Genomic DNA, 26999 nt, shown 5'->3' with positions numbered 1-26999 from the left:
TTGTCCTTCTTACTCCCCCTTCCCCTCCCTGTGTCCTTCTTATTCCCCTCCCCATGTCCTTCTTAGTCCCCCCTCCCCCTCCCTGTGTCCTTCTCTACCTCCTCTACTGAGCTCTCCTCCTCTACCTCCTGGCTGTCACTCAGTCCGGCCGGGAACTGCGTGGTACAGGTCAGGAGATTCAGTTTCCGGCCGGGAACAGGAAACTGAATCCCCTGTTCCTGCACTGCGCGGTACCAGGCGGACTGAGTGACAGCCAGGAGGTAGAGGAGGAGAGCTCGGCCACGCTACAGAGCAGCAGTCAGCACAGCAGAGGAGGAACTTGGGAGGTAACCAGGAGTGCTGCAGCCGCCTGAGGCTCTCTATAGAGCGCTCAGGCGGCTGCAGCCTTAAAGGAAGCAAAACAAGCACTGGCTCTGCTTGGGGCCCCGGGCCAGCTCGGGGCCCCAAGCAATTGCTTGTTTTGCCAGTCTGTTAGCGACGAGCCTGACTGCATGACAACATTTGCAGTAATCTGACATCTGACAGTCTATCTGACTGTGAAATATATTCTTTTGCTATGTGTGTATTTCTGGGGCTGTGCTTGAGGAATCTTCTATTCAGGGGAGAAACTAGTTAACAAGAGATAATTGCAGTGCATGCAGGAAGATGTAAGTGCTTGATGAGCTGTAGCCCACCCACAGAAGGGAAAGAAAATCCTCCAAGACAAGCCAGTAAAATAAGTTTTGAATTTGTGGGATAACCCCTTTAAGGCCCTTTTACATAGGCTGACAATCAGGGCACTTATTGGAAACCAGCTATCCTAGGTATGGTAGTGCTTGCTAATTAATCTGTGTAAATGTGCCACTGATCCTTCATTGGGTGATTGCATCTTTCCTGTAACATTAAATCATTGGTTGCCAGGAAAAAATGATTCTTTATAGGGACGAGCGACTGCAGCAGCAATTACTCATTTTGATACTGAGGGGACAGTAGATAGTATATATATAATAAAATTCCTGTGTGCGTGCACATCCGTGCGTGTGTGCCGATTAGTGAAGTGCGCATTCAACACAAGGTGCTCCGCACGCACTGCACCACATTTGCGTGCCGGCCCACTGCTGTGCCCAGCTCCGCCGTGCCCCCCCTCCCATCCTCTGCAGCCGACTCACACCCCGGGATCCAGGCCCTGCAACCGCCACCTGCCACAGCGTATCCTTCACTGGACACCCTTACACACCTGCGCACAGGGCAGAGAGTGGCCCTGTACCTGCTGCAGCATCATATCCTGGTATTCATAGAACTCCGAAAGAACCTGGGAGGTCAAAGCTAGGAGCACTGGGGACCTCTGATTCTGGACCCCGGGTATCTGTCAGCCCAGGGGCACATGTTAGTCACCCCAGTGGCAGCATCGTCCTCTCTCCTATTTCGCCCTAACCCCGCCCACCAAAGTCAGGAAATGGCTGCACTGTTATAGGAAGGGGGATCCATGGATGACACTGTTATGGGGGGTCTAGACTGTGGATGGCACTGTTATGAGGGGGGGGTCTGTGGATGACACTTATGGGGGGATCTGTGGATGACACTTATGGGGGATCTGTGCATGACACTTATGGGGGGTATCTGTGGATGACACTGTTATGGAGGGGGATGCTATATACGGTATGTGTCATCCACAGATCCCCCTCCATAACCGTGTCATCCATAGATCCCCCTCCATAACAGTGTCATCCACAGATCCCCCTCCATAACTGTGTCATCCAGAGATTCCCCCATAACAGTGCCATCCACAGATCCCCCATAACAGTGCCATCCACAGATCCCCCATAACAGTGTCATCCACAGAACACTGAATTGGAGGGGGATCTGTGGATGACACTGTTATGGAGGGGATCTGTGGGTGACACATAGCATAAGATGCTATAAACGGTATGTGTCATCCACAGATCCCCCTCCATAACAGTGCCATCCACAGATCCCCCTCCATAACAGTGCCATCCACAACTCCCCCTCCATAACAGTGCCATCCACAGATCCCCCTCCATAACAGTGCCATCCACAGATCCCCCTCCATAACAGTGCCATCCACAGATCCCCCTCCATAACAGTGCCATCCACAGATCCCCCTCCATAACAGTGCCATCCACAGATCCCCCTCCATAACAGTGCCATCCACAGATCCCCCTCCATAACAGTGCCATCCACAGATCCCCCATAACAGTGTGTCATCCATAGATCCCCCCATAACAGTGACTGGGGCAGACCTGCTGATAAACACACCTAGCCACCACCAGTCAAGGTAAAAACTTACAGTTGTCAATAATGTAATGTAGTGTAGGGGGCCATGTAATGTTTTGAGGCCAAAATGGCACAGAAGACCACCAAGAATATCTAGAATATCTAAAATTAGCTGGTCAAGTAAAATGTTGCATGAAACAATCATTAAATAGGTGGCTGACAAAAAGGGGCGGGTTAAAGGGTGTGGTCAATGGGCTGAGTCAAGGGGGGGGCAGCAAAATTAGCTTTCGCCTGGGGGGGGCCCAGGACTTGAGCTGTGTTAGGGGCCCCAACATTTCTGATGGCAGCCCTGTACACGGTGCTCTGCACGCCGCCCGCACCGCACTCTCAGCCACAGACAGCAGCCGCTGCCAGAAGTCTCAGCCACCAGTTGCTGCCAGCAGTCTCAGCTTCACCAGTCAGTGCCAGCCATCTCAGCCCCCAGTCAGTACCAGCAGTCTCAGCCATCAGTCAATGCCACCAGTCACAGCCATTAGTCACAATGCCAGCAGTCTCAGCCACCAATCAGTGCCACTAGCCACCAGCCACAGACACCAGTCTCAGCCACCAGTCAGTGCCAGTGCCATTTAATATAGACTGTTTATACTAATGTTTATGCACTAATGTTCTAGCGCTTGTTATTGTACTGTGCTTAATGTCTAGTAATGGAATAAAACTGATAAAAATAAGTCTTATGTATCCCAAATTGCCCAATAGAAAACAAGCTCTCAAACTGTTCAATCGACAGAAAATGAAAGCAATGTTTTTTTTGTACTGTGCAAAATGCAGTAAAAAAAATGAAACAAAACTGATGAACTGAATGCCCAAAATATCTGCAGCAAGGGGTCTCCCTCTTACTAGACCAGAGAGGTGCATGAATTTCTAGAAACTTATAAGGCCCAATCAAAATTTGAGTAGAATTATCGTAAAGACTCATCATCTGCACTTTAAAGGGCTTCTGTCACTCCACTAAATTCATTATTTTTTTTTGGTCTCCCTACAATCCTTATGCTGGGATTTCTTAATATATATAGCTATTACACTGTTTGGTTCAGTAGTTCTATCAAAAAACGGACTTTTATATTATGCAAATTACCTCTCTAGCAGCAGGTAGGGCGGCTACCTGCTGCTAGCAGCCGCATCCTCCATTCATAATGACGCCCCCTCCTCATGTTGATTGACAGGGCCAGCGGACGCGCTCGTCCTCTGACTGGCCCTGTCTTCGTTTTAAATCTCGCGCCGGTCTTCAGTTGGCGCAGGCGCACTCAGAGGAGGACGCTCCCTCAGCCGCTCCATCCTCAGCGCGCCTGTGCCGAGAGGTAATTTGCATAATATAAAAGTCCGTTTTTTGATAGAACTACTGAACCAAACAGTGTAATAGCTATATATATTAAGAAATCGCAGCATAAGGATTGTAGGGAGACCAAAAAAAAAATATATGAATTTAGTGGAGTGACAGAAGCCCTTTAAGGAACTATCTGACAGTATGTAAGTGGCAGTCCTGCACACGACCCAGCATTTTGTTCCAAAGAGCTTCAGGTCACTGCAAACATATGAGAGCAGAGAATACTGTAAGGAAGACTCAATGTATTACAACAACTGCGACTAATATTGGTCTCTTTTTTCACGACAGACTTAAAGCACATATTGTCAATATGGCAGTTTTTGGCTTACCCGGTACCATGTAAAACAAGTCCGATGAAGAAAATAATAGATAGGTTATGGATATACCAGAAGACTTCATGAAATGACCTTCTTATGAGTTCTGTAGATGACGTTACAATTAACACGAGAGCCAATGTGATGACAAAGCCAGAGATGCCAGCTATAGAGACAATCACTTCTTTTATAATATTCTGGAAACAAAACACATAATAAGATGAGAAAAGGAAATGCCCATTACATCCTTATACATGTTGATCATGTTTCCCACACTTTATCTATTTTGCCATGCCACATGATTCAATGAAACACGTACAAGCAAGAATCTCCCATCAACCAAAGTATCAGATATCTATCAAAATGGAAAAACAAGTTTGATATCTAATAAAATGTTCAACCAGTTAGAAAAAGACTACTTTTAGACCAGTTTTGGTTTATCATTTAAATTTAAGCTATCAAAGCTTAACAGTGTGTTCTCATGTGCTGATAGTGTACCTTGCATGATACATCGAGAAAGACACAGTAATCTGTGGTAAATAATAATTGTGGTGGGCCATATGGGTTTTGACTGCACTATACACTACTGGTGCATAAAAAAATACCCAAATCTTACTTCATAATTGAGCTTCTGAATATCCAATACCATACGTTCTGCTTTTTCCAGTTTTAGGCAATCAGTTTTTGAATAATAATTAGTGATGAGCGAGCACCAATGTATTCGGGTGTTCGGCCCAAACACATTGTTATATATTTGTGTGCTCGGCCTAGCACCCGAGTATAATGGAAGTCAATGGGAGACAACCAGGTACCCCCTGCTAGGAAGAGAAGTGGCTGTCTGGTTCATAAAAAAAGGTTAGAAATTGATGGAAACACCATCAAAATGGTTTGGAAACATTGACTCATGAACAGTGCCCTCTATTAGTTGCATAGTGTTATGACTATTCGCTGATATCATATTCGCTATATTGCTCTATATTCGTTTTTAGAATATTCATAATATTCAAAAAAAACAAATATATAGCAATATAGCGAATATTATGTCAGAATTGTGTAGTAAGTCAGTGATAATATCTAACACTGGAAAATCTTGGTAATAACTCAGATATCATCCTAGTGTAGATTGCAAATATTCTAATCGCAAATTTTCCATGCAAAAGGCTACACTAATAAGCTTATCATAAGACTCAGTCTAATATTTTTGTCAGAAGACTATGAAACCAATAGATGGCGCTATTGAGTTATGAACAGCGCCCTCTATTGGTTCCATAGTCTTCTGACAAGAATATTTGTCTTGTCATAAGACTGTGAAACCAATAGAGGGAGCTGTTCATTACTCAATAGCGCCATCTATTGGTTTTCATAGTCTTATGACAGCTGAAAAACAAGGCAGATTCTGCTCATTTGCACGTCTTTCCCATATGCCCATGTTTATGCAAATGAGCACACAAATATAGCAATGTGTTCGGGCCGAACATCCGAATACTTTTGTGCTCACTCATCACTAATAATAATGTCAGAGGTGTAGCATATTCATGTTTTAACAGTCACGTTAAAATTGGAAAAACCCTCCAAAAAATTTAACTTTTTTATTGTAGATTTTTAATGTGTGTATGCAGTAAATCTTGTTGGCGCACAACTCAGGGGACACTATTGCATTTTTAACCTCTTAGTGACACAATTAATGTTAGCCTTAAGAACCAATAATAGTTTCCCCCTTTGTGTTCTAGCAGTCATAACTAGGGATGAGTAAATCGACTTTGGATGAAACATCCGAAGTCGATTCACATAAAACGTTGTTTCAATACTGTACGGAGCGAGCGCTCTGATGAGCCAAAGTTATTACTTCACGAAGTCTTGCGAGCACGGATGCGGCTGCCAAACGGTGCATCTTCCGATTTTTCCACGGACCCATTGAAAGTCAATGGGTCCGCGAAAAAAAAGGGAAATCGGCACAACGGCCACGGATGCACACAACGGTCGTGTGCATGAGGCCTTATACTGTAAAAAAACATTTCCCAAACTTGGGTTTGGTTCCAAGGTACCCGAGTTCGGGAAATGTTTTTTTACAGTATAAATCAATTTCTGAAGTTATTATGTGAAGACATAATAACTTCAGAAATTGATTTATACTGTAAAAAAACATTTCCCGAACTCGGGTACCTTGGAACCAAACCCAAGTTTGGGAAATGTTTTTTTACAGTATAAGGCCTCATGCACACGACCGTTGTGTGCATCCGTGGCCATTGTGCCGATTTCCCTTTTTTTTCGCGGACCCATTGACTTTCAATGGGTCCGTGGAAAAATCGGAAGATGCACCGTTTGGCAGCCGCATCCGTGATCCATGTTTCCTGGCTGTGAAAAAAATAGGACCTGTCCTATTTTTTTCACGGCCAATGGTTCACGGACCCATTCAAGTCAATGGGTCCGTGAAATATCACGGATGCACACAAGATTGTCATCGTCGCCCGTGTCCGTTTTTTCCTATCATTTCAATGGCAAACTTGACTTAGATTTTTCATTTTTCATGTCCGTGGATCCTCCAAAAATCAGATCGCTAGTGACAGACAGCTAAATAGGTCAAAATCTGGTGGTAGAAACCCTTTAAAGGATAACTGTCATATTTTCTTCAAAAAATCAATAGTGCCGTGGCTCACATCAAGCCACATTAGAACGCTGACTCTCACACTAGAGAAGTGCGGCTTAGGCAGGGCTCTTCTGTTATTTCTGGTGCTCTATGCTCCTGAAGAAGTATGCATACTAGGCGCACAAAAATGCCTCAAGCCATCCAGTACTAGTACTCATTGCTAGCTGTGGCTGATAGTTTGCTGTATATGAACCATATCAGCTGGTACATCTACTAGCGGGAGTATAGCACCATTGTTTCATTCCCGGGGGATTGCATAATGCATGGCCATCTCCTGGGTGATGCTCATATCCCAGTGGCGAGAGCGGTGCGGTTACCGTGCCTAGCACTGGGTTTCTTGCCTAGAGTCAGAGGACGGTGGTCTTTTTCCCTAGGGCGCAATAATTATCGCACATTCTATATGGCCCAATTTGACCCCTATATCATGTGGATGATAACCTCGTGATACTGAGGTCTAAAAATATATCCATCCATATGTTGGGCAGGCACATTAAATGTGACAATTATATGTGACAACAAAAACACCACGCAGTACATGTAGCCCTGGTGAACTACAAGGGAGAGGTGTGTCATTGCGGCAATACACACTAGATGCCACAGATTACCCTAGAGCAGGGGTGTCAAACTCAAATTCATCGGGGGCCGCATCAGCAGTTTGGTCACCCTCAAGGGACGGTTGTACCTTCTGAAAAGTACTTTGAAGCTTGCGCAATTTCTTCAGCCACAAGATAGCTGGCTTTCACTGCTGCATCATTTTTTGCTGTAATTTTTGCAAAAATATTCCGTTGAGAATGCAGGCTACCTTTTAATTCTTGGACCTTTTGTTGCTTTTCCTGGTGGCTAAGGTTAGCAAATTTGGCTCCAGGTTTGGTCTCAAAGTGCCGGTGTAAATTGTATTCCTTCATCACTGCCACTGCCTCATAGCAAATAAGACATACCGGCTTATCTCCATTAATCACAAACATGTATTCACTTTCCCATCTCTCCTGAAATTGCCTTCCCTCTGCACCAACTTTTCTTTTCTTGGACATTTTTGGGTTATTTGATTGTAGTTTATGGTCCCTGTACCACTGTAAAGTGACATGGAAGTGGTCAGTATATCCAAAGTTTACAGCTCCACCTGCCATGGTATGTAACCATTGCAGTGCTGTGAAGGGCAGGTGCAGACCAACGCAGAGCCCACTCACATTTCAGTAGCAGATGATGCAAGTCAGAAAAGGAGGGTCACACATCGCTGATATTGTCCACAAGACACTTTATTGGAGACTGCTCAGACCAAATACCATGTTCTGAGCAGTCTCCAATAAAGTTTTCTTGCGGATGATACCAGCAGTGTGCAACCTACCTACTGGAATTATATTCTCAAATTAAGTATAATCAGACTTTTAAGCAGAATAATAAGCAGACCCCCCCCCCCTTCCCCACATACATCATATGTACTTACAGTACAGGAGAGAAGGGTTCAGGCAGCCGTTGGATCTGTCATATTACAGGATGGCATGCGCTCAATATAAAAACAAGTGGAGGTTTCCTGAATGCATGTAAAGTGGAGGTTTCCTGTGGAGAACGGCCGGCGCCGCTAGAGGGCAGACGTTCTCTGGCTTGTAGGCTGCCGCGCATGCGCTGAAGAGGCGGCTTTCTTGTGTCAAAAAAAAAAAGCGAGAATAAAAGGTGAAGGCTGGCGGCCGGCGGCAGCTGCGCGGGACACATGACGAGGTCTGGCGGGCCGGATTCGGCCCCCGGGCCTTGTGTTTGACACCTGTGCCCTAGAGGTTTTATGTGATACCTGGCCTGTACATTCAATATTATATCACGTTTGGAGGCTACACACCACTTTGATACTGGATTACTATTACACTTTTTTCAGTTTTTTGAGTTTTAACGTCCATGAACATTTATATTTGCTTGAATAATTAATATAGACGTATACCTTTTCTCACCATATTACTTATTTATAACATTTCTGTTTATACACTATATTATTGTACACAAGTTACTATGAACAGTTTTAATAAACAAACAAAACAAACTTACTTTATTGTAGCTTCTAATTGGATTTAGGTAATTTTCATTCGACCGATTGCCGATGTTTGCTAGTATGTTACACAATTCCCCAGCCTCTACTGACCGACTCATATGGTAGCGTTCTATATTAATAAAATGTGCGACAATGTGGATGGCTGCAATACAAAAATTCCTAAAATTAATAAGTAGGTACAGTATATACTAGTATTTGCAGATACACACAATCATAGTTACAAACAGAACTGTAGAAATAAGAAAGTGGAAAAATGTCTGCATTATTTAAAGCATGAGGCCCCCATAAATTCTGGAAATATTTTCTATGATCATGTCTTACTGCTAACAGTACAATTGGCTTTTTACCACCTGCTATCCTTGGAGTTTATGATTTTCCTTGGGATAGTAGGAATGAAAACAACTCTAAAGGGACTGCTAGGTTGATAATCAGTCAACTCCTTTGGATGCTTAAAACTATGTACATCTTTAGGGCCATTTTTTAATTATTATTGCATTATATTCATTTTTAGCTAAAAATCTTTTTTTCAATTGGCCTTTATTAAAAATATGGAGTGTTTAGAGAACTTCTGTGTTCAAGTTCGGCATACAAGGTTCAGGTTAACTAAGAATTCCATTATGGATTCCGTTACCACGGACAATAAGTTATAGCGGAATCCATAACTGAATTCTTAGATAACCAGAACCTTGTATGCCGTACTTGAAAACAGAAGTTTGCTCAAACCTATATGGAACCCTTCTTTCTGTACAGAGCTGATATACTCTATTAGCAGGATTGGAATTTTCTCCCTGCTCTGTCAGCCAGATAATCTGATGGGCTACTTATCTCTGCTCTCTGAAATTATAAACACTCGTTATAGCTCAATACTTATCTAACTGATAACAATGTGGCTTAAATAAGTGTTTATAACCTCCTAGAAGTTTAGAGATAAGGGTTATTAGATGACCAGCACAAATTGAAAGTGAAAGTACCAGTGACACAGATGACCCTTTGTGACAGAACGGCTCAATATTTTTAATAAAGGCCTATTGAAAATATGATTTTTAGCCAAAAATTTGTCAAATGCAATCATAAACAAAAATTGCCTCCAAAAATGAACATAGACTTTAAGCCCCTATAAATAATTTTCAAGACAGTAGAGAAGCAAACAATATTTTATGTTGCAAATGTGTTGTTTTAGCTAACATCAAAATAAATAAATGGGAGCCCTTTTATAAATTCAGAATTCCCTAATTCACAGTTTTTAACCAGAAAAAGTCCAAAATGAGAAACTTCCAAAAATTTAACCAATAGGTAAAACTGTGACAGACAGGAGATTCAGACGATACTTTTATATATATATATATATATATATATATATATATATATAGTATGATAAGTATAACTATACACCTATATAGTATTATTTTCCTCCATTAGATGATATCAGATCAGTGGAGATCTGACTGTCTGGACCCCTGCCTATCAGCTGTTTAAAGAGGCAGCTGTGCTCATTAGAGCTTTGGTAAGTGATGTTGTCTCTTCACAGCTTACCAAACACAGTATTGTACATTGTATAACAGCTGTGCTTGGTATTGCAGCTCAGCTCCATTCACTTGAATGGGACTGAACTGCACCTTTGCCACGGGACCAACATACGGTGACGTCAGTGGCCTAGAAAGAGGCCTAAGCGCTCACAGAGTCAGTGGCCTCTTCAAACAGCTGATCAGCAGAGGTCCTGGGAGTCATACCCCGCCGATATAAATGACCTATTCCAGATAAGTCTATATAATTAACTGAGATGATAACATTTAATATTTCAGTTTAGAAAGTGAGATTGTAAATTACACTTACAAATGAAGGCAATTGTAAAATATGATGTATGCAGTTATGCAGCACTATTTTGTCATTACCCATGCAGTGAACAATGGCCGAAAAAAATATAATTCTTGTCCCAAGGTGCATGTGTTTTAAAGGAGGAGAGGGAAGCAATCTAGTACCAAATATCTTTATAAGGCCTCATTCAGACGACCGCATGTGTTTTGCGGATCCGCAAATCTTCCGTGAAAAAACGGAACGGATGGTGTTTCGTTTTTGCGGATCCGCAAAAAAACTGAAGATGTCTTTGTAATTTTTATATAAAGATCTCTGTGCAGAAAAAAAAAAAGTGATATAAATAATTCCTGTCAGATAGCTTGAGTGCCATTTTGTCTAGCATTGATTGCACCGAGAGCTTAGTGTGAGACTTGTGCTTGGTCGGTATCTGTTTCGTGCTATATTTCTGGTCTATCATGGTTAATCATCGAGAGGTTCTTCTGTACTGGCTAATTTCTCACCGATTTGGACAGCAGGCAGCAATGCTGTCTGAAGAACCGAGGAGGAGGCGGTGGGTTCATCCCATTGTCTCGCAGAGTCTACAGAAGGGCCACTTTCACAAATTATACTTTGACTTACGGCAGCACCCTGATAAATTCCAGGGTTACTGCCGTATGTCTGTACAGACATTTGATATGTTGCTCGCGTCTCTCCGTTCTGGGCTCACTTTCCAGGACACCAACATGAGGCGCAGTATCTCACCTGAAGAAAGACTTCTAGTCACGTTGAGGTAAGTTTATTAGTCTATCCTTTATTATTTAGTGAAAATAAAAAAAAAATAAAAAAAATGAAACTTAATAATGTTATTTTTCTCTTCACAGGTTCCTTGCGACTGGGAACTCTTTTGCATCTTGCATTATGAGTATCTGCTGGGAATCTCAACGATATCTGGGATCGTCTGTCACACATGTCAACTTATCTGGCAGTGACTCAGAGATGCAGTGATGCCCCAACCCAAGGCAGAAGATTGGCTTAGAATTGCTGATGGGTTTTATCAATCTGCGCAGTTTCCAAACTGCCTAGGGGCATTGGATGGCAAACACATACGTGTTAAGAAACCGCCTCACTCAGGGTCCCAGTATTTTAATTTTAAACAATATTTTTCTACAGTGCGGTTGGCATTAGTTGACAGTAATTATAGATTTATTATTGTTGATATTAGGGCCTATGGAAGCACAGCAGACACCCGCATCATCTGTTCTTCCCGAATGGGTGAACAGCTTCGCGCCAACCAACTTGCCTTGCCAGAGCCCAGACGACTACCCGGATCTTCTGCTTCAGCCGCTCCATTTGTAATCGTGGCAGACGAAGGGTTTGCATTATCTCCACATGTAATGCGAGCATTTCCTAGACGCGATTTGGATGACCGAAAGCGCATATTTAATTATCGTCTGTCTCGTGCGCGTCGATATGTAGAATGTGCTTTTGGGATACTGTCCAATAAATGGAGAGTGTTCTCCCTGGTGATACAGGCATGTGTGATTTTACACAACTTCACCAGGATTCATGATGCACCCTCTGAACCTGAAGTGGCCCCTTTTCCAACAACCACATCTGTTGGATTAGACCATAATCCACAAGGAAGGCCTGGATCTGCTGTACTGGCAGTTCGAGAACTCTTTGCCGATTACTTCATTAGTATAGAGGGTGCATTATCATGGCAGCTGAACAGCATCCGTGGTACTCGTCGTTAATTTTTGGGTTATGGTTATCTAAATTAATGTAAAATAAATTTGTAGTTAGTTAGTTCCCATATTGTTAGATTAGATTAGGGACTCGCAATATAATGAGGAGCCTTGACATTGGCTTGCGAGCTAAGGTATTTTGGAAAATCATTAAAACATTTAATGAATGATTTTGCAAAAAACTGACTAATACCTCATTGGGATATAGAAACAAACTTTATGCTATATCACGGCTGAATGTAGTCAGGCACATTTGGTCTGGGGGCGGCCCATATGTCCCGAAGTGGCATACATTGTGCGTATGTCAGTGCACAGTATCATAGATTACAATGATGCTCTTCCCATCGGGCTAGCTGCTGGATTATTATTATTTATCATTTATAATTACAGTACAATAGTACCATGCCGGCGGACCGATGCACACAGCATCCTATGATACTGTGCGCATAATGTATGCCACTCTAGGACATAGGTTAATTTCACACTTGACGTAGGACGGATCCGACAGACGTTTTATCCTGTTTGATCATTTTTGAGGAAAGTGTGAAACTTACGTAGTCTGAATTCCATGGAGAATAGAGTGTGGAAATTTGTGCTAAGGTATTTTCAAGGGTCAGCCCACTCCTAGCCAGAGCTCCCTAATCCTCCACTAAAATTAAATGGGATTGCACAGCGCCTGCACAGCAACATTCGTAAATCTTTACTATGAGGTGCACAGACATAGAGTATGCTAAGTTCCGGTGACCCATAGTAAGGATTTGAGAGCTGACCCCTGCCCTGCGGCCGTTGGTGGCCCACAATACAGCTATGGCCGCCCAATGGCCGTGTGTAATTAGAGGCCTAAAATTATTGAATGGCTAGACCAGGGATGGCCAAACTCGACCCTCCAGCTGTTTCAAAACTACAACTCCCAGACTGCCTACAGCTATCAGCCTACTACATGGCATGATGGGAGTTGTAGTTTTCCAACAGCTGAAGGGCCGCAGTTTGATGAACACTTAAATTAGAAAAAAAAAACTGCTGAGACATTTTTTTATCAAACAATGTAGTGTAAGAGCTTACATTACCTTGCTCTAGCTCATTGGACACAATCTAGAGTTACCTGAATTAATAAAACAATATGAAAAAGCCATAAATGTGTTTAAACCAATTTTTTTTAATAAAAAAACAAATAGAAATCATAACTCATACAGGTCTTGGGTAAAAGAGTAACCCTCACATGTTGAGGAGGTAGAGGCGGGGGGGTGGGTAGACTCGTGTGACCCTTTGAGGCTGGCTCAATACTGGCTCAAACGTTGGCTGGTCAGCCGTTACATGCAGCTTTTTTCTCACCTCATTTAAATAATTAAAAATATTCATGGGCATTATTGGCCCTGCAAATAATTCAAGGACAGCAGTCAATGACGACACGCACATATGCTGCCTTGACCGTGGTACTCTTTGTAGAAATGGTCCCAGTCCTAGCATTATAGAGTCCTCCTGGCACTCCGGCCTGTTTCGGGATAAATACTCAAGAACGTGAGTATCCACCAGGTCTCGAGTATTTGATCCTGAAATAGGCTGCGGAGGGGGACTCTGTCGTCTCCTCTTCCTGGATGCTCTGCTAGTCTGGGGTTCATCCGGAAGGTCAGCTGGTGGAGTTGAAGGCTGCGGTGGTGTACGCGCTGGAGAGCAGGGGTCCGGAGGTGACATCACCGGATTACTATCCACAGACCGCGTTTCAGATGGGCCTTCATCCAGACTGTCGACAGTTCTTAATAAGGAATAAAACAAGAATTTTTTATTAATAATTTAAAATTTATAGAATGTTTATTTTTTTAGAAAAAAAAATAACATAAATAAACTTACGGCCGCAATTCAAAAATGGGCTTCAGGAACTGAAGTTGCTGGGTGTATAGATATGGGTTTGTTTTTTTTCCACCACTATCACCACTACGTCCTTTTTTGTACGTCTCCTCCCACCGAAATTGATCACGGCATCTTGTTTTCAAGTTTTGGACTGTATTTAAATAAAATTAATAAAAGAAAAAAATTAATATAGTGTGAATTTTTTTATGTCACAATACAATTTCAAAATGTAAAAAATAAAGTACATGCAAGTACACTAAAAGCAAATGACATGATGCACGTGCACTTATATAACATGCTGTGGATGCTCAGGGAAGATTGCAAAGTTCTCTGAGCATGCAGATCATGCTAGATAGTACCTGCAAGTACACTAAAAGCAAATGACATGATGCACGTGCACTTGTATTAAGGCTGGTTACAGCCTGCATTTGTGGGCGGGGCTGCCGGCTACTTATTCCCACGCGACCTCACCTCCAGGACGGTCGCTTCAGGCTGGCTCCTTCGTTCCGCTTCGTCACTTCCGGTTTGCGGCCTCGTCACTTCCGGGTAAGTCTCGGCTCGCTCGGCTGCCTCGAGCGTGCGGCAGCATTCGTCCACCGCCCGGTCGGTCTCCCTCTTCTCTCCAGCGCCAGGGGAACCTCTTCTCTACAGGTCTGTTCTCCTCAGCAGGGTTCGGCGATACCGGCGTCGGCGGCTCTCCAGGTGGGGGCGATCCGTTCTACGGTCATATTATATTGATGTTCACCCAGCTGTGCGCTTGATTATGTTGTGAATTTCTGTCAGTAGGAAGTAATTTTCAGTGTCATAAATTGCAAACTCATAGCTAGCCTCATCAGTGGACGCAGAGCTGGGGAATGATAAAAAAAAAAAAAAAAAGAGCCCCGCTCTCTGTTTATTTTGTGAATGTGTGTTTCTCCAGCAGTTTCACTGATCCAATAGGATTCCTCATTTCATGTAGACATGTCCCCAACGCCATGCCCGTGCGATGCTCCAACTGCCATGTCCCCATCTCCTGTTGTGCCGCCCTCCTGTGTGCATTTGCACCTCCGCATCGCATGCTACCCTCCTGTGCCCTAGTTTGTGGCGCGGCGGTGGTGTCGCCTCCCGCGCGCGCCTGGTCGGCTCCACTTACCGCCTCCTTTCTGGGCGTTTTTCATGGCTTGGTGGCGTGGGCTACCCTCCGTGCTCGGGTTCCTGGCATAGCCGCCGCGCCGCCCCTTTGTGCACAGGCATGTGGCTCTGCCGGCTTCCCGGCCCGGCGCGTATGTGGAGGGGGGCGGCAGTTCACTTAGACGGGCCTTCCCTTCTGGGTCGCAATGCTGCTTCCGGTGTAATTTTTTTTTTTTTTTTTTTCCTCCTTGTGAGCTCATTGTCATACTTGGGTGCTGATACGTTTTTCCCCAATAGGAGCAGGATCGCGGTTAAGCTTGTCCAGTCTTCCCGTTCAGCCAAGTAGCTGTTCATCAAGTTCCTGGGTTCCTCAGGTATCTTATACATGTTGTTTTACTATTTCTACAGTATCGTTTTGCTCCCACTCGCCATACGTAGTCTACCTGGACCGCCCAGGCTCGCTTGTCTCCTTCCTCCTGGATCACCCAGGCTCGTGTCTTTAGTCTTCCTGGTTCACTCAGGCTCATCTTCTTGCTGTCGTCCTGGATCGCCCAGGCCCGCTCTGTCTCTGTCGTCCTGGATCGCCCAGTCCCGCTCTGTCTCTGTCGTCCTGGATCGCCCAGGCCCGCTCTGTCTCTGTCGTCCTGGATCGCCCAGGCCCGCTCTGTCTCTGTCATCCTGGATCGCCCAGGCCCGCTCTGTCATCCTGGGTCGCCCAGGCCCGCTCTGTCGTCCTGGATCGCCCAGGCCCGCTCTGTCTCTGTCGTCCTGGATCGCCCAGGCCCGCTCTGTCTCTGTCATCCTGGATCGCCCAGGCCCGCTCTGTCATCCTGGGTCGCCCAGGCCCGCTCTGTCGTCCTGGATCGCCCAGGCCCGCTCTGTCTCTGTCGTCCTGGATCGCCCAGGCCCGCTATGTCTCTGTCGTCCTGGATCGCCCAGACCCGCTCTGTCTCTGTCTCTGTCGTCCTGGATCGCCCAGGCCCGCTCTGTCTCTGTCGTCCTGGATCGCCCAGGCCCGCTCTGTCTCTGTTGTCCTGGATCGCCCAGGCCCGCTCTGTCTCTTGTCCTGGATCGCCCAGGCCCGCTCTGTCTCTGTCCACCCATTCACATTCTTTAGAGGCACGTCTAAGCACGCCAGGTCCACCCAGTGACGCCTCTTCCGTCAACCCCTGCTGCCAGGGTCATTTTCCTTCCCGGACCGCCAGGTCCTTTTCTCGCCTCCCTTTTTCTGCGTCACGTGGGTCCCCCTTCGGTCACGACACGCTCCCATTCTAAGAATTTTCACCCAACTCATCCAGGTCCTTCAAGCAGGCACCAGAGGCGTTCAGTTCCTCTTCTCGCCTGTTCACCCACCCCGCCCTCGGCACCCCTAGGTCTTCCTTTCTCGTCAGCTCCCCCAAAAGCGGTGTTCATTCGTGCCTATCTTGCTTATGTCCGCAGGTAATTATTTTTCCCCGTACTCTCTCCAGTACCCTCCTGTAGCAAGGTCCAGTTCTGTGCAATTCGGGTAGGATCACGTTTCCTTCTCGCCTCTCTCCTCGTTTCATGCCAGTCCTTGGTTGTATTTAAAATTTATTTTTATTTTTTCTCTCCCCATCTGTCGTTTTGACTTTTCTTTAACAGGTGCGAGATGTCCCAACCATCCGATATTGAGGACTCCCTCTCGGGCCCCGGCTCATCAGTTTCAGGGCACGCTGGTAGCCCATCACTCAGGCGTTGGACTGTCCCTAAACTCATCGCCGAGTTGAGTAAGAGAGGTATTCCCCATCCAGCTTCGGCCCGGAAGGCGGAGCTCTATCGCCTCCTGAGGACAGAGCAAGGGAGCGGCAGTTCGCAGCCCACTTTTTTCCCGAAGCCATCAAAAAGGACATTTTAGCTGGGAAGGACGTCAACTTGGCGTCCATCCTGATAGCTTCCCAGGATGTGGCTGAGAACAGAGTCATCAATTGCGGGGAGGTTGCAGTACTACTCAGGGCCAAAGATGCCCGCCTGAATAGAAAGCTTTCTATTCCGGAGTTTGTGCTGGCATTTAGCCTTTACCGCGATGTGGTCTGCTCAGCCCACCCGCTCAGGCGGGAGGAACTGGACACTTATCTGTACCGGCTGACGGACCTAGGATACAAATATGGCGGCGCCAACTTTTACGATTATCATCGTTCATTTTCCGCCAAGGCCGCGGCAGCCTTAGTCCAGTTTCAGTTTGTTACCAACTGGGCTATATTAGACATGGAGCTCTTTTTCCGACACTTCGCCGGGCTGAGAGCTCCCACCTGCACGACGTGCCAGTCCATCTCGCACACGGCCGACTGGTGTCCCTTGCTGGCCACTCCAGGTCTGGACCGGGCCCTCCCGGGTCCTTCTGGCCTAAGAAGCCAGCCGTCCGTGGACAAGTTGGGCAGGCCCATTGTGTTTCTTGGGCAGAGCCAAGTATGCAACAATTTCAATGCAGGAGGGTGCGGCTTTGGTAGCTGCAGAGCTCTACACGTTTGCTCGCTGTGCTTCAGGGCTCACCCCCGTTCTTCCTGCCCGAAAAAATCCTCAAAGCCATGACTAGCCGACATCAACATCGAATTGTTGGCTGTTCTCTTGCAGGAACACCCCGATCAGCATTTGGTCCAGTTTCTCCTTTCAGGATTCAGGAGGGGTTTCCACACTGGGTTGATTGCCCTCCCTCTTGAGTCCTGGGAGGGGAAAAACCTGCAGTCGGCCATGCACGACCCGGGGGCAGTCGATAGTCTGTTGTTGACGGAGGTCCAAAAAGGGTTCCTGCTGGGCCAATTTGATTTAATCCCCTTTGCTACCTGGAGGATTAGCCCAATCGGGTTAGTCTCCAAGCAATCTTCAAATAAAAAAGGTTAATTTACGACCTGTCTGCGCCCCACATGTCCTCCACACCCAGCTTGAATTCTCTGATTCCATCAGAAGAGTTCACCATGTCCTATTCCACCATAGGGGAAGCCATCAAATTCATCTTGCAGTTAGGAAGAGGGGCCCTTCTTGCTAAAGCTGATATAGCGGACGCCTTTAAGCTGCTTCCCATTGCTCCTCATCTTTGGGGTTTCTATGGCATCAAGTGGGATCATCAGTATTACTTTGCCAATAGACTCACCTTTGGCTCCAAGAGCAGTCCTTGGTTATTCGACCAGTTCGCGGGCGCCCTGCACTGGATCTTGGGTCACCACGGGGGTCTGGACAGGGTCATTCACTACCTCGACGACTACTTAATCGTCCAAGACCCCCGGGGTGAAGCCTCCGGGCTGGACATCCTCCTCCAGCTGTTTTCCAGTCTCCAGGTTCCAGTCGCCACTTCCAAGACCGAGGGCCCTAGCACGAGGGTCACCTTCCTGGGCATCGTGTTAGATTCCATCTCCATGGAAGCAAGTCTGCCGGAGGCGAAATTATCTAGGATCAGGTCTGCAGTCTCCATCGCGGCTTCCTCCCGGGTTCTTACCAAACTGGAGTTGCAGTCTCTCCTGGGTTCCCTTAATTTCGCCTCACGGATCATGCCCCAGGGGAGATCCTTTGTGTCTAGGCTCCTCTCTCTTCTTCCCTCGGCACAGGACCAGGATTCCGTCATCCATCTTGACAACCAGGCAGTGGCGGATCTCCTCATGTGGCACTCCTTCCTCACTTCCTGGAATGGCATTTCCCTTTTCGTGCCCTCCTTGGATGCCTTTTCCCCGAGGATCCAGTCCGACGCCGCTGCTTCTCGAGGGTTTGCGGCCATTTTTCACCCCCACTGGCTGGTTGGCAATTGGCCGGCGGAGTTCTCCCTCGATGGCGAGTCCCTCAAATCTTCCCCTCTCCTGGAACTATACCCGCTGGTGGCGGCCGCCCAGGTCTGGGGCCCCCTTTGGGCCAACAAACCCGTGGCTTTCATCACGGACAGCCTAATCCTGGTAGAGGTTCTCTCCAAAGGCAGGGCCAAATCACCAAGGATCATGTCCCTCCTCCGCAGGTTGGTCTGGCTGTCCCTACGGCACAACTTTCATATTTTCCCTTCCCACATCGCGGGGGCTGAGAATGTAGCGGCGGACGCCTTGTCCCGTTTTAACTACACCATCTTCTTCCAGGCTATGCCAGACGCAGATCCGGTGGGCACGCCCGTTCCCCCCTTCAACCTCCTGACCATGGACTAGGACAGCTGGTGGCATCCGCGAAGAAGTTGGTCCAGGGATCTTTAGCCAAAAACACCGCCAGGAACTATCTCACGGGCTTCAGGGCGTTCCGGCGCTTCAGGCTCAGCCACCCGCAGAAAGGCCAAGACTATGTGACCTTTGTCATGGCATTCATCGCCCACTGCCATCTCCACCTGCACCTCACTCACAACTCCATCAAGGGGTACCTAGCGGGGGTCCAGCACTACAGACTGCTTGCTGATCCTTCTTGCCAATCCATCCTAGCCAACCAGGCGGTGAAGGCAACCCTCAGAGGCATACAAAAAAACAGTCCAAGCCCAGCGGCGCGGAGACAGCCAGTCTCTGGGGAGCTATTTCGAAGTCTGTCACTAGCCCTAGATGGTTCCCCCTTTGGGCACCCAGCAAGCCTTGTCATCAAGGCTGCAATATATCTCGGGTTTTATGGTTTCCTAAGACCAGGGGAATTTACTTCCAGCGCCTTTACACGCTCCACCCTCCTTAAACGCCATCTCATTCGCCAAGGTGACCAGTTTTCCCTATTTCTGCCTTCTTCAAAGACTAGCCAATCGGGTCCTCCGGTCGAGATTAGGTTTTTCCCCACATCTAACTCCTGGTGCCCCGTCAAGGTCCTGGGGGCCCTGGCCGAGTTTCTCCTTCCTCTCGCTCCAGAGGATCCGCTGCTTCCCCTCCAGGGCAGACCGCTCTCCGCGTCCCAGTTCATGTCCCACGTTCGCGCATTAGCAGCAGGGCTAGGACATAACCCAGACACGATTTCAGGGCATTCTTTCCGTATAGGAGCCGCCTCCGCGGCCTCTAAACACCAGGTTCCCGCGCATATTATCCGCAGGATGGGGCGCTGGCGTTCTTCATGCTTTGCCAGGTATATACCTAACCCGCAGGTCGAGATTGCCAGGGCTTTTGGTTCACTGGCCTTGTAAGTTGTCCCGTTTACTCAATAAACATGTTTCACTCCTAACGCGTGGTATCTTCTTGCCCACATATACAGGCCTACCCCGCTCTGGCTCCGGGCACAGTTCAGCCATAATAGGTCTTGGAGGGTGGTAGGCCCCCCTTCCCCCAACTCCAAGCTGACGTACACCTCAGCCCCTACCACAAGTATTAAGGCTGGTTACAGCCTGCATTTGTGGGCGGGGCTGCCGGCTACTTATTCCCACGCGACCTCACCTCCAGGACGGTCGCTTCAGGCCCCACCCTCCCAACCCTTCTTTCTTTCATTCCACTCTCTTGGGTGGCCCACATATACAGGCCTACCCCGCTCTGGCTCCGGGCACAGTTCAGCCATAATAGGTCTTGGAGGGTGGTAGGCCCCCCTTCCCCCAACTCCAAGCTGACGTACACCTCAGCCCCTACCACAAATATAACATGCTGTGGATGCTCAGGGAAGTTTGCAAAGTTCTCTGAGCATGCAGATCATGCTAGATAGTACCTGCAAGTACACTAAAAGCAAATGACATGATGCACGTGCACTTATATAACATGCTGTGGACGCTCAGGGAAGTTTGCAAAGTTCTCTGAGCATGCTACACTACAATAAAACCTATACAACTTTAATTTTTTTTCTTTTTTTATACATTTTTAGTTTACTTACCAAGTTTCTTGTGCACCTTGCCATCGCCCTTCGCCCACTCCTCAGGCAGAAGCTCCTCAGCAATTTCGTACCACGACCTATCCTTACGGACACAGTCGTGGAACAAATCAGAGAGTGTATCCCACAGCTCTGGCTTTTCTTGTATTAATACTATCGAGCGCTACACAGAGAAAGACATCTTTGCTGTCAGACAAATATGGCTCTTCTATCTGATTTTTGTGAGGGGCACATAGACATGTCTGATAAAAGTATAAATTTTTATTGGGGCCAGGGATATGTAAATTGCGGACATTCATCCGTATTTTTGAGGATAACATACGGAAGCACTCCCTTATGATCCGCATTTTTGCGGAACCATAGACTTGAATAGGGCTACGGAACGTTTAATGCGGACAACTATAGGACATGTGAGTTTATTTTTGCCGATCCGCGGAACAGAACTACGGATGCGGACAGCACACGGTGTGCTGTCCGCATCTTTTCAGAGCCCATAGAAATGAATGGATCCGCATACCATCCGCAAAAATGCGGAACGAATGCGGATCCGTTAATACGGTCGTGTGAATGGGCCCTAAGGTAAACTTTCCTCTAAGTGTATGGTCACCTTCCTTAACACCTTAGCAGTGTCTAATGTTGAATAATGGTCAACATTAGAGATAAGCCAAGTTCTCAAAACTTTGATTCAGCTGCTTCGCCGAATTTCACAAAGAAAGTCCTTTATCACAAAGTGCATTTCTTTGTGAGTAGTGGACACAATGACGGGGAACAGCGATGGAGCTGCCCCGTCATTAAACCTCTCAGATGCCGTATTCATTGCTGATTGCAGCATCTTAGATAACCATTTAGGGCTGTCAGTAGTTAATCTGTTAAAAAAAAATACTCACCGTAACCATTTGCTCGCGAAGAGCCCACCGCAGCCATCTTGATTGAAGATCTAGCATGAAATCTTGTGAAGTGCGTGACGATGCCATCACGCTGGTCAGCATGGTGACGTCATACTGCGGACAAGATTTTACGCAGGATTTTCAAGGCTGCAGAAGACTCTTCGTGCAAATGGATGAGGTGAGTATGATTTGTTTTTGTACTGCCATTTTAGGGAAAATTTATTAGTTACCACGAAGCGCGACGAAATTCTGCTTCGCAGTGAATCAAGTTTTTCCTGAAATTAGGATCAAAGTTTACTTCAAGAACTTCGATTTGTTCAGGGGTACAGATAGGGTGATCTGTTACAAAGACCGGGATCGTCGAATGGTGTGTTGTCTTTCTGGCGCCGCACACATATGGACAGACTGCATTACAGGTATTTTAGCTCTTATAAAACACTGGAGTAACAATGATTACTGTCTTTGCCCCTGCTTTAGTCTCTGCTTTGAGTAGGGGCGACCTTATAGGATATACTGTATATTAAACTTGAGGTCATTTATTTATACCATCTTGATCCTTTTGTAGATTGCATCATAACATATTGGCAGTCTGCTCATATCTATTGGGCCTATATATATACACTCACCTAAAGAATTATTAGGAACACCTGTTCTATTTCTCATTAATGCGATTATCTAGACAACCAATCACATGGCAGTTGCTTCAATGCATGTAGGTTTGTGGTCCTGGTCAAGACAATCTCCTGAACTCCAAACTGAATGTCAGAATGGGAAAGAAAGGTGGGCTTCAACAGCAGAAGACCCCACCGGGTACCACTCAGTTCCACTACAAATAGGAAAAAGAGGCTACAATTTGCACAAGCTCACCAAAATTGGACTGTTGAAGACTGGAAAAATGTTGCCTGGTCTGATGAGTCTCGATTTCTGTTGAGACATTTAAATGGTAGAGTCCGAATTTGGCGTAAACAGAATGAGAACATGTATCCATTATGCCTTGTTACCACTGTACAGGCTGGTGGTGGTGGTGTAATGGTGTGGGGGATGTTTTCTGGGCACACTTTAGGCCCCTTAGTGCCAATTGGCGATCGTTTAAATGCCACAGGCTACCTGAGCATTGTTTCTGACCATGTCCATCCGTTCATGACCACCATGTACCCATCCTCTGATACTTCCAGCAGGATAATGCACCATGTCACAAAGCTTGAATCATTTCAAATTGGTTTCTTGAACATGATGATGAGTTCACTGTACTAAAATGGCCCCCACATTCACCAGATCTCAACCCAATAGAGCATCTTTGGGATGTGGTGGAATGGGAGCTTCGTGCCCTGGATGTGCATCCCTCAAATCTCCATCAATTGCAAGTTGCTATCCTATCAATATGGGCCATTTCTAAAGAATGCTATCAGCACCTTGTTGAATCAATGCCATGTAGCATTAAGGCAGTTCTGAAGGCAAAAGGGGGTCCAACACTGTATTAGTATGGTGTTCCTAATAATTCTTTAGGTGAGTCTATATATCTCAACTAAAAGTCGGCTGAGATACATTTGAAGCACCACTAAGTCGCCTTGAATACTGGACCCCGGCAATATAATCTGTATTGGATATATACGTCTCTTTATATGTCACAATCAGAGGCCAGCTGTAACCCGGTACCTAATCATGAAAGTACTGAATGTGAATGTATACTACTTTAATGTGAGTTGGAGGCTCATGTGTATTATATTATTTCACAGGTTGCTGCCATTATATGAAGATATTGGGTATACTACCCACGTCTATGATACGCAAGTAAACAACTTTCTATCAATGTCACATACTATCATTTCAAATATAATTTAAATATTAAGGCATTACTTATACCCCTATCATTCTGTATGTAATTTGTCCCCTGAGGAACCCAAAGACAACAAGGGTGAAACGCGTTGGGACGAGGGGGTCATCAATTTAGATGCCACCCTAATGTTTGTTGTATTTAAGGGATATTGGTGTCACCATTTTTGGTTGATGCAAAACACTCTGCTATACTAGAGGATGGTTTCTTTGTGCTATTTGATTATTGACAATGAGAATTTATGATCAGAATCAGGAGATGGATTGATTATTATATTACCTATCTCTGGATCTTTGTCTTATAATATCTATATATATCTTAAATAGTATATTTGTTTTTTTTGCAATTAGTCGCTAGGTATCCTAATAATGGTTTATCAATGGGATAGCATATATCAGCTATTAGTACCTGGATTTTATACTTCCGTGATTATTGAATAAAAGCCTTTGGATTACCACAACTACAAGCTGGACAAAATTCCCCTTTTTTCTTCATACTTCGTATTTCTCCTGATTCGGGTGAAGGAGTTGTTCCGTGCTACACAGTGGAATCCTCGGCAGGTGATCGCTGCTCAAATCTTTGACCTTTTTTATATCAGCTATTAGGGACATCCCTAATCAGGGCCATCCTAGGGTATCCAGGAGGTTCCTGATACGGGATCGCCCCTATCGGGGTGGCTATTCTGTTTATAGGCAGGGCATAAATAGTGAGAGGGTTAGCTATAGGGAGAGAGCCCATAGCTTATTATTAGGCCCCATCCCTGCTATACATTAACCCTATTATCAAGTACTAACCCAGCACTATTTCTCCTTTTTTTATGTTTGTCCATTATTTTGTTCTATGCTGGAGGGTCTTTTGTGTCTATTTTAGAAAAATATTAAAAGCTAAGTTTTAAGGGTGGTAGCCTGTGAATTTAAAGTTGAATAATGGTCAACATTAAAAATAAGCCAAGTTCTCAAAATTTGGTTTGATTCAGCTGCTTCGCCGAATTTCACAAAGAAATTCGCTTTGTGACGAAGTCCTTCATCCCAAAGTGCATTTCTTTGTGAGTAGTGGACACAATGATGGGGAACGGCGATGGTGCCGCCCCGTCATTGAACCCCTCAGATCCTGCATTCACTGCTGATTGCGGCATCTTAGATGACCATTTAGGGCTGTCAGTAGTTAATCTGTTAAAAAAAATACTCACCGTAACCATTTGCTCGCAAAGAGCTGACCGTGACAATCTTGATTGAAGATCCAGCACAAAATCTTGTGAAGTGCGTGACGATGCCATCACGCTGGTCAGCATGGTGACGTCGTACCGCGCACAAGATTTTACGCAGGTTTTTCAATCAAGATGGCTGTGGCAGACTCTTCGTGCAAATGGATGAGGTGAGTACGGTTTGCTTTTGTACTGCTATTTTAGGGAAAATTGATTCGTTACCACGAAGCGCGATGATCTTGTAGAAGGCTTGCACAGTAAAATATCTAACTGTCTAAAGTAATTGACATGGAAGGAGACAGTATACTGCTACAGATGGATCTGGATAGATTGGAGGCTTGGGCAGAGAAGTGGAAGATGAGGTTTAACACTGACAAATGTAGGGTTATGCACATGGGAAAGAATAATGCAAGTCACCAGTACATACTAAATGGTAAAACACTGGGTAGCACTGACATGGAAAAGGACCTAGGAAGTTTGGTGAACAGCAAACTAAGCTTTAGAAAGCAGTGTCAGGCAGCTGCTGCCAAGGCCAATAAGATAATGGTTTTCAGCAAAAGGGGCATAGATGCCCGCAATGAGAACATAGTGCTTCCACTCCACAAATCATTAGTCAGACCACACATGAAGTACTGTGTACAGTTATGGGCTCCTGTGAACAAGGCAGACATAGCAGAGCTGGAGAGGGTTCAGAGGAGGGCAACTAAAGTAATAACTGGAATGGATGGACTACAGTACCCTGAAAGATTATCAAAATTGGGGTTATTCACTTTAGAAAAAAGACGACTGAGGGGAGATTTAATAACTATATATAAATCTATCAGGGGTCAGTACAGAGATCTATCCCATCATCTATTTATCCCCAGGACTGTGACTGTGATGAGGGGACATCCTCTGTGTCTGGAGGAAAGAAGGTTTGTACACAAACATAGAAGAGGATTATTTACGGTAAGAGCAGTGAGACTATGGAACTCTCTGCCTGAGGAGGTGGTGATGGTGAGTACAATAAAGGAATTCAAGAGGGGCCTGGATGTATTTCTGGAGTGTAATAATATTACAGGATATAGTTACTAGAGAGGGGTCGTTGATCCCGGGAGGTCTTCTGATTGCCTTATTGGAGTCAGGAAGGAATTTTTTCCCCATAAGTGGGCAAAATTGGCTTCTACCTCACAGCTTGTTTTTGTTTTGCCTTCCTCTGGATCAACTTGCTGGATAACAGGATGAACTGGATGGTCTTTTTTCAACCTTATAAACTATGTTACTATGTAACACTAGTCAATATACACTCACCTAAAGAATTATTAGGAACACCATACTAATACGTTGTTGGACCCCCTTTTGCCTTCAGAACTGCCTTAATTCTACGTGGCATTGATTGAACAAGGTGCTGATAGCATTCTTTAGAAATGTTGGCCCATATTGATAGGATAGCATCTTGCAGTTGATGGAGATTTGAGGGATGCACATCCAGGGCACGAAGCTCCCGTTCCACCACATCCCAAAGATGCTCTATTGGGTTGAGATCTGGTGACTGTGGGGGCCATTTTAGTACAGTGAACTCATTGTCATGTTCAAGAAACCAATTTGAAATGATTCGAGCTTTGTGACATGGTGCATTATCCTGCTGGAAGTAGCCATCAGAGGATGGTACATGGTGGTCATGAAGGGATGGACATGGTCAGAAACAATGCTCAGGTAGCCCGTGGCATTTAAACGATGGACAATTGGCACTAAGGGGCCTAAAGTGTGCCCAGAAAACATCCCCTACACCATTACACCACCACCACCAGCCTGCACAGTGGTAACAAGGCATGATGATTACACGTTCTCATTCTGTTTACGCCAAATTTGGACTCTACCATTTGAATGTCTCAACAGAAATCGAGACTCATCAGACCAGGCAACATTTTTCCAGTCTTCAACAGTCCAATTTTGGTGAGCTCATGCAAATTGTAGCCTCTTTTTCCTATTTGTAGTGGAGATGAGTGGTACCCGGTGGGGTCTTCTGCTGTTGTAGCCTATCCGCCTCAAGGTTGTGGGTGTTGTGGCTTCACAAATGCTTTGCTGCATACCTCGGTTGTAACAAATAGTTATTTCAGTCAATGTTGCTCTTCTATCAGCTTGAATCAGTCGGCCCATTCTTCTCTGGTTGTGCGTGAAAATCCCAGTAACTGAGCAGATTGTGAAATACTCAGACCAGCCCGTCTGGCACCAACAACCATGCCACGCTCAAAA

The 26999-nt window shown here is 45.6% G+C and overlaps 1 protein-coding gene across 1 annotated transcript in view; it reads right to left on the bottom strand.

Annotated features, from left to right (window-relative positions):
- Positions 1–26999, bottom strand: part of NOX3 (NADPH oxidase 3) — a 119511-nt gene that overhangs the window by 66540 nt on the left and 25972 nt on the right. The window contains exons 5-6 of the mRNA XM_044291841.1: positions 8594–8739; positions 3928–4109 (exon numbers count right to left, since the gene is read on the bottom strand). Coding sequence (XP_044147776.1) covers positions 3928–4109; positions 8594–8739 — 328 coding nt within the window. The remainder of the gene's footprint in view (positions 1–3927; positions 4110–8593; positions 8740–26999) is intronic.

Source organism: Bufo gargarizans, chromosome 4 (assembly GCF_014858855.1).
Source record: "Bufo gargarizans isolate SCDJY-AF-19 chromosome 4, ASM1485885v1, whole genome shotgun sequence".
NCBI classification, from domain to species: domain Eukaryota; kingdom Metazoa; phylum Chordata; class Amphibia; order Anura; family Bufonidae; genus Bufo; species Bufo gargarizans.
Note: the sequence above shows the minus strand (reverse complement) of the source record. Positions and strands in the feature narration are given on the sequence as shown.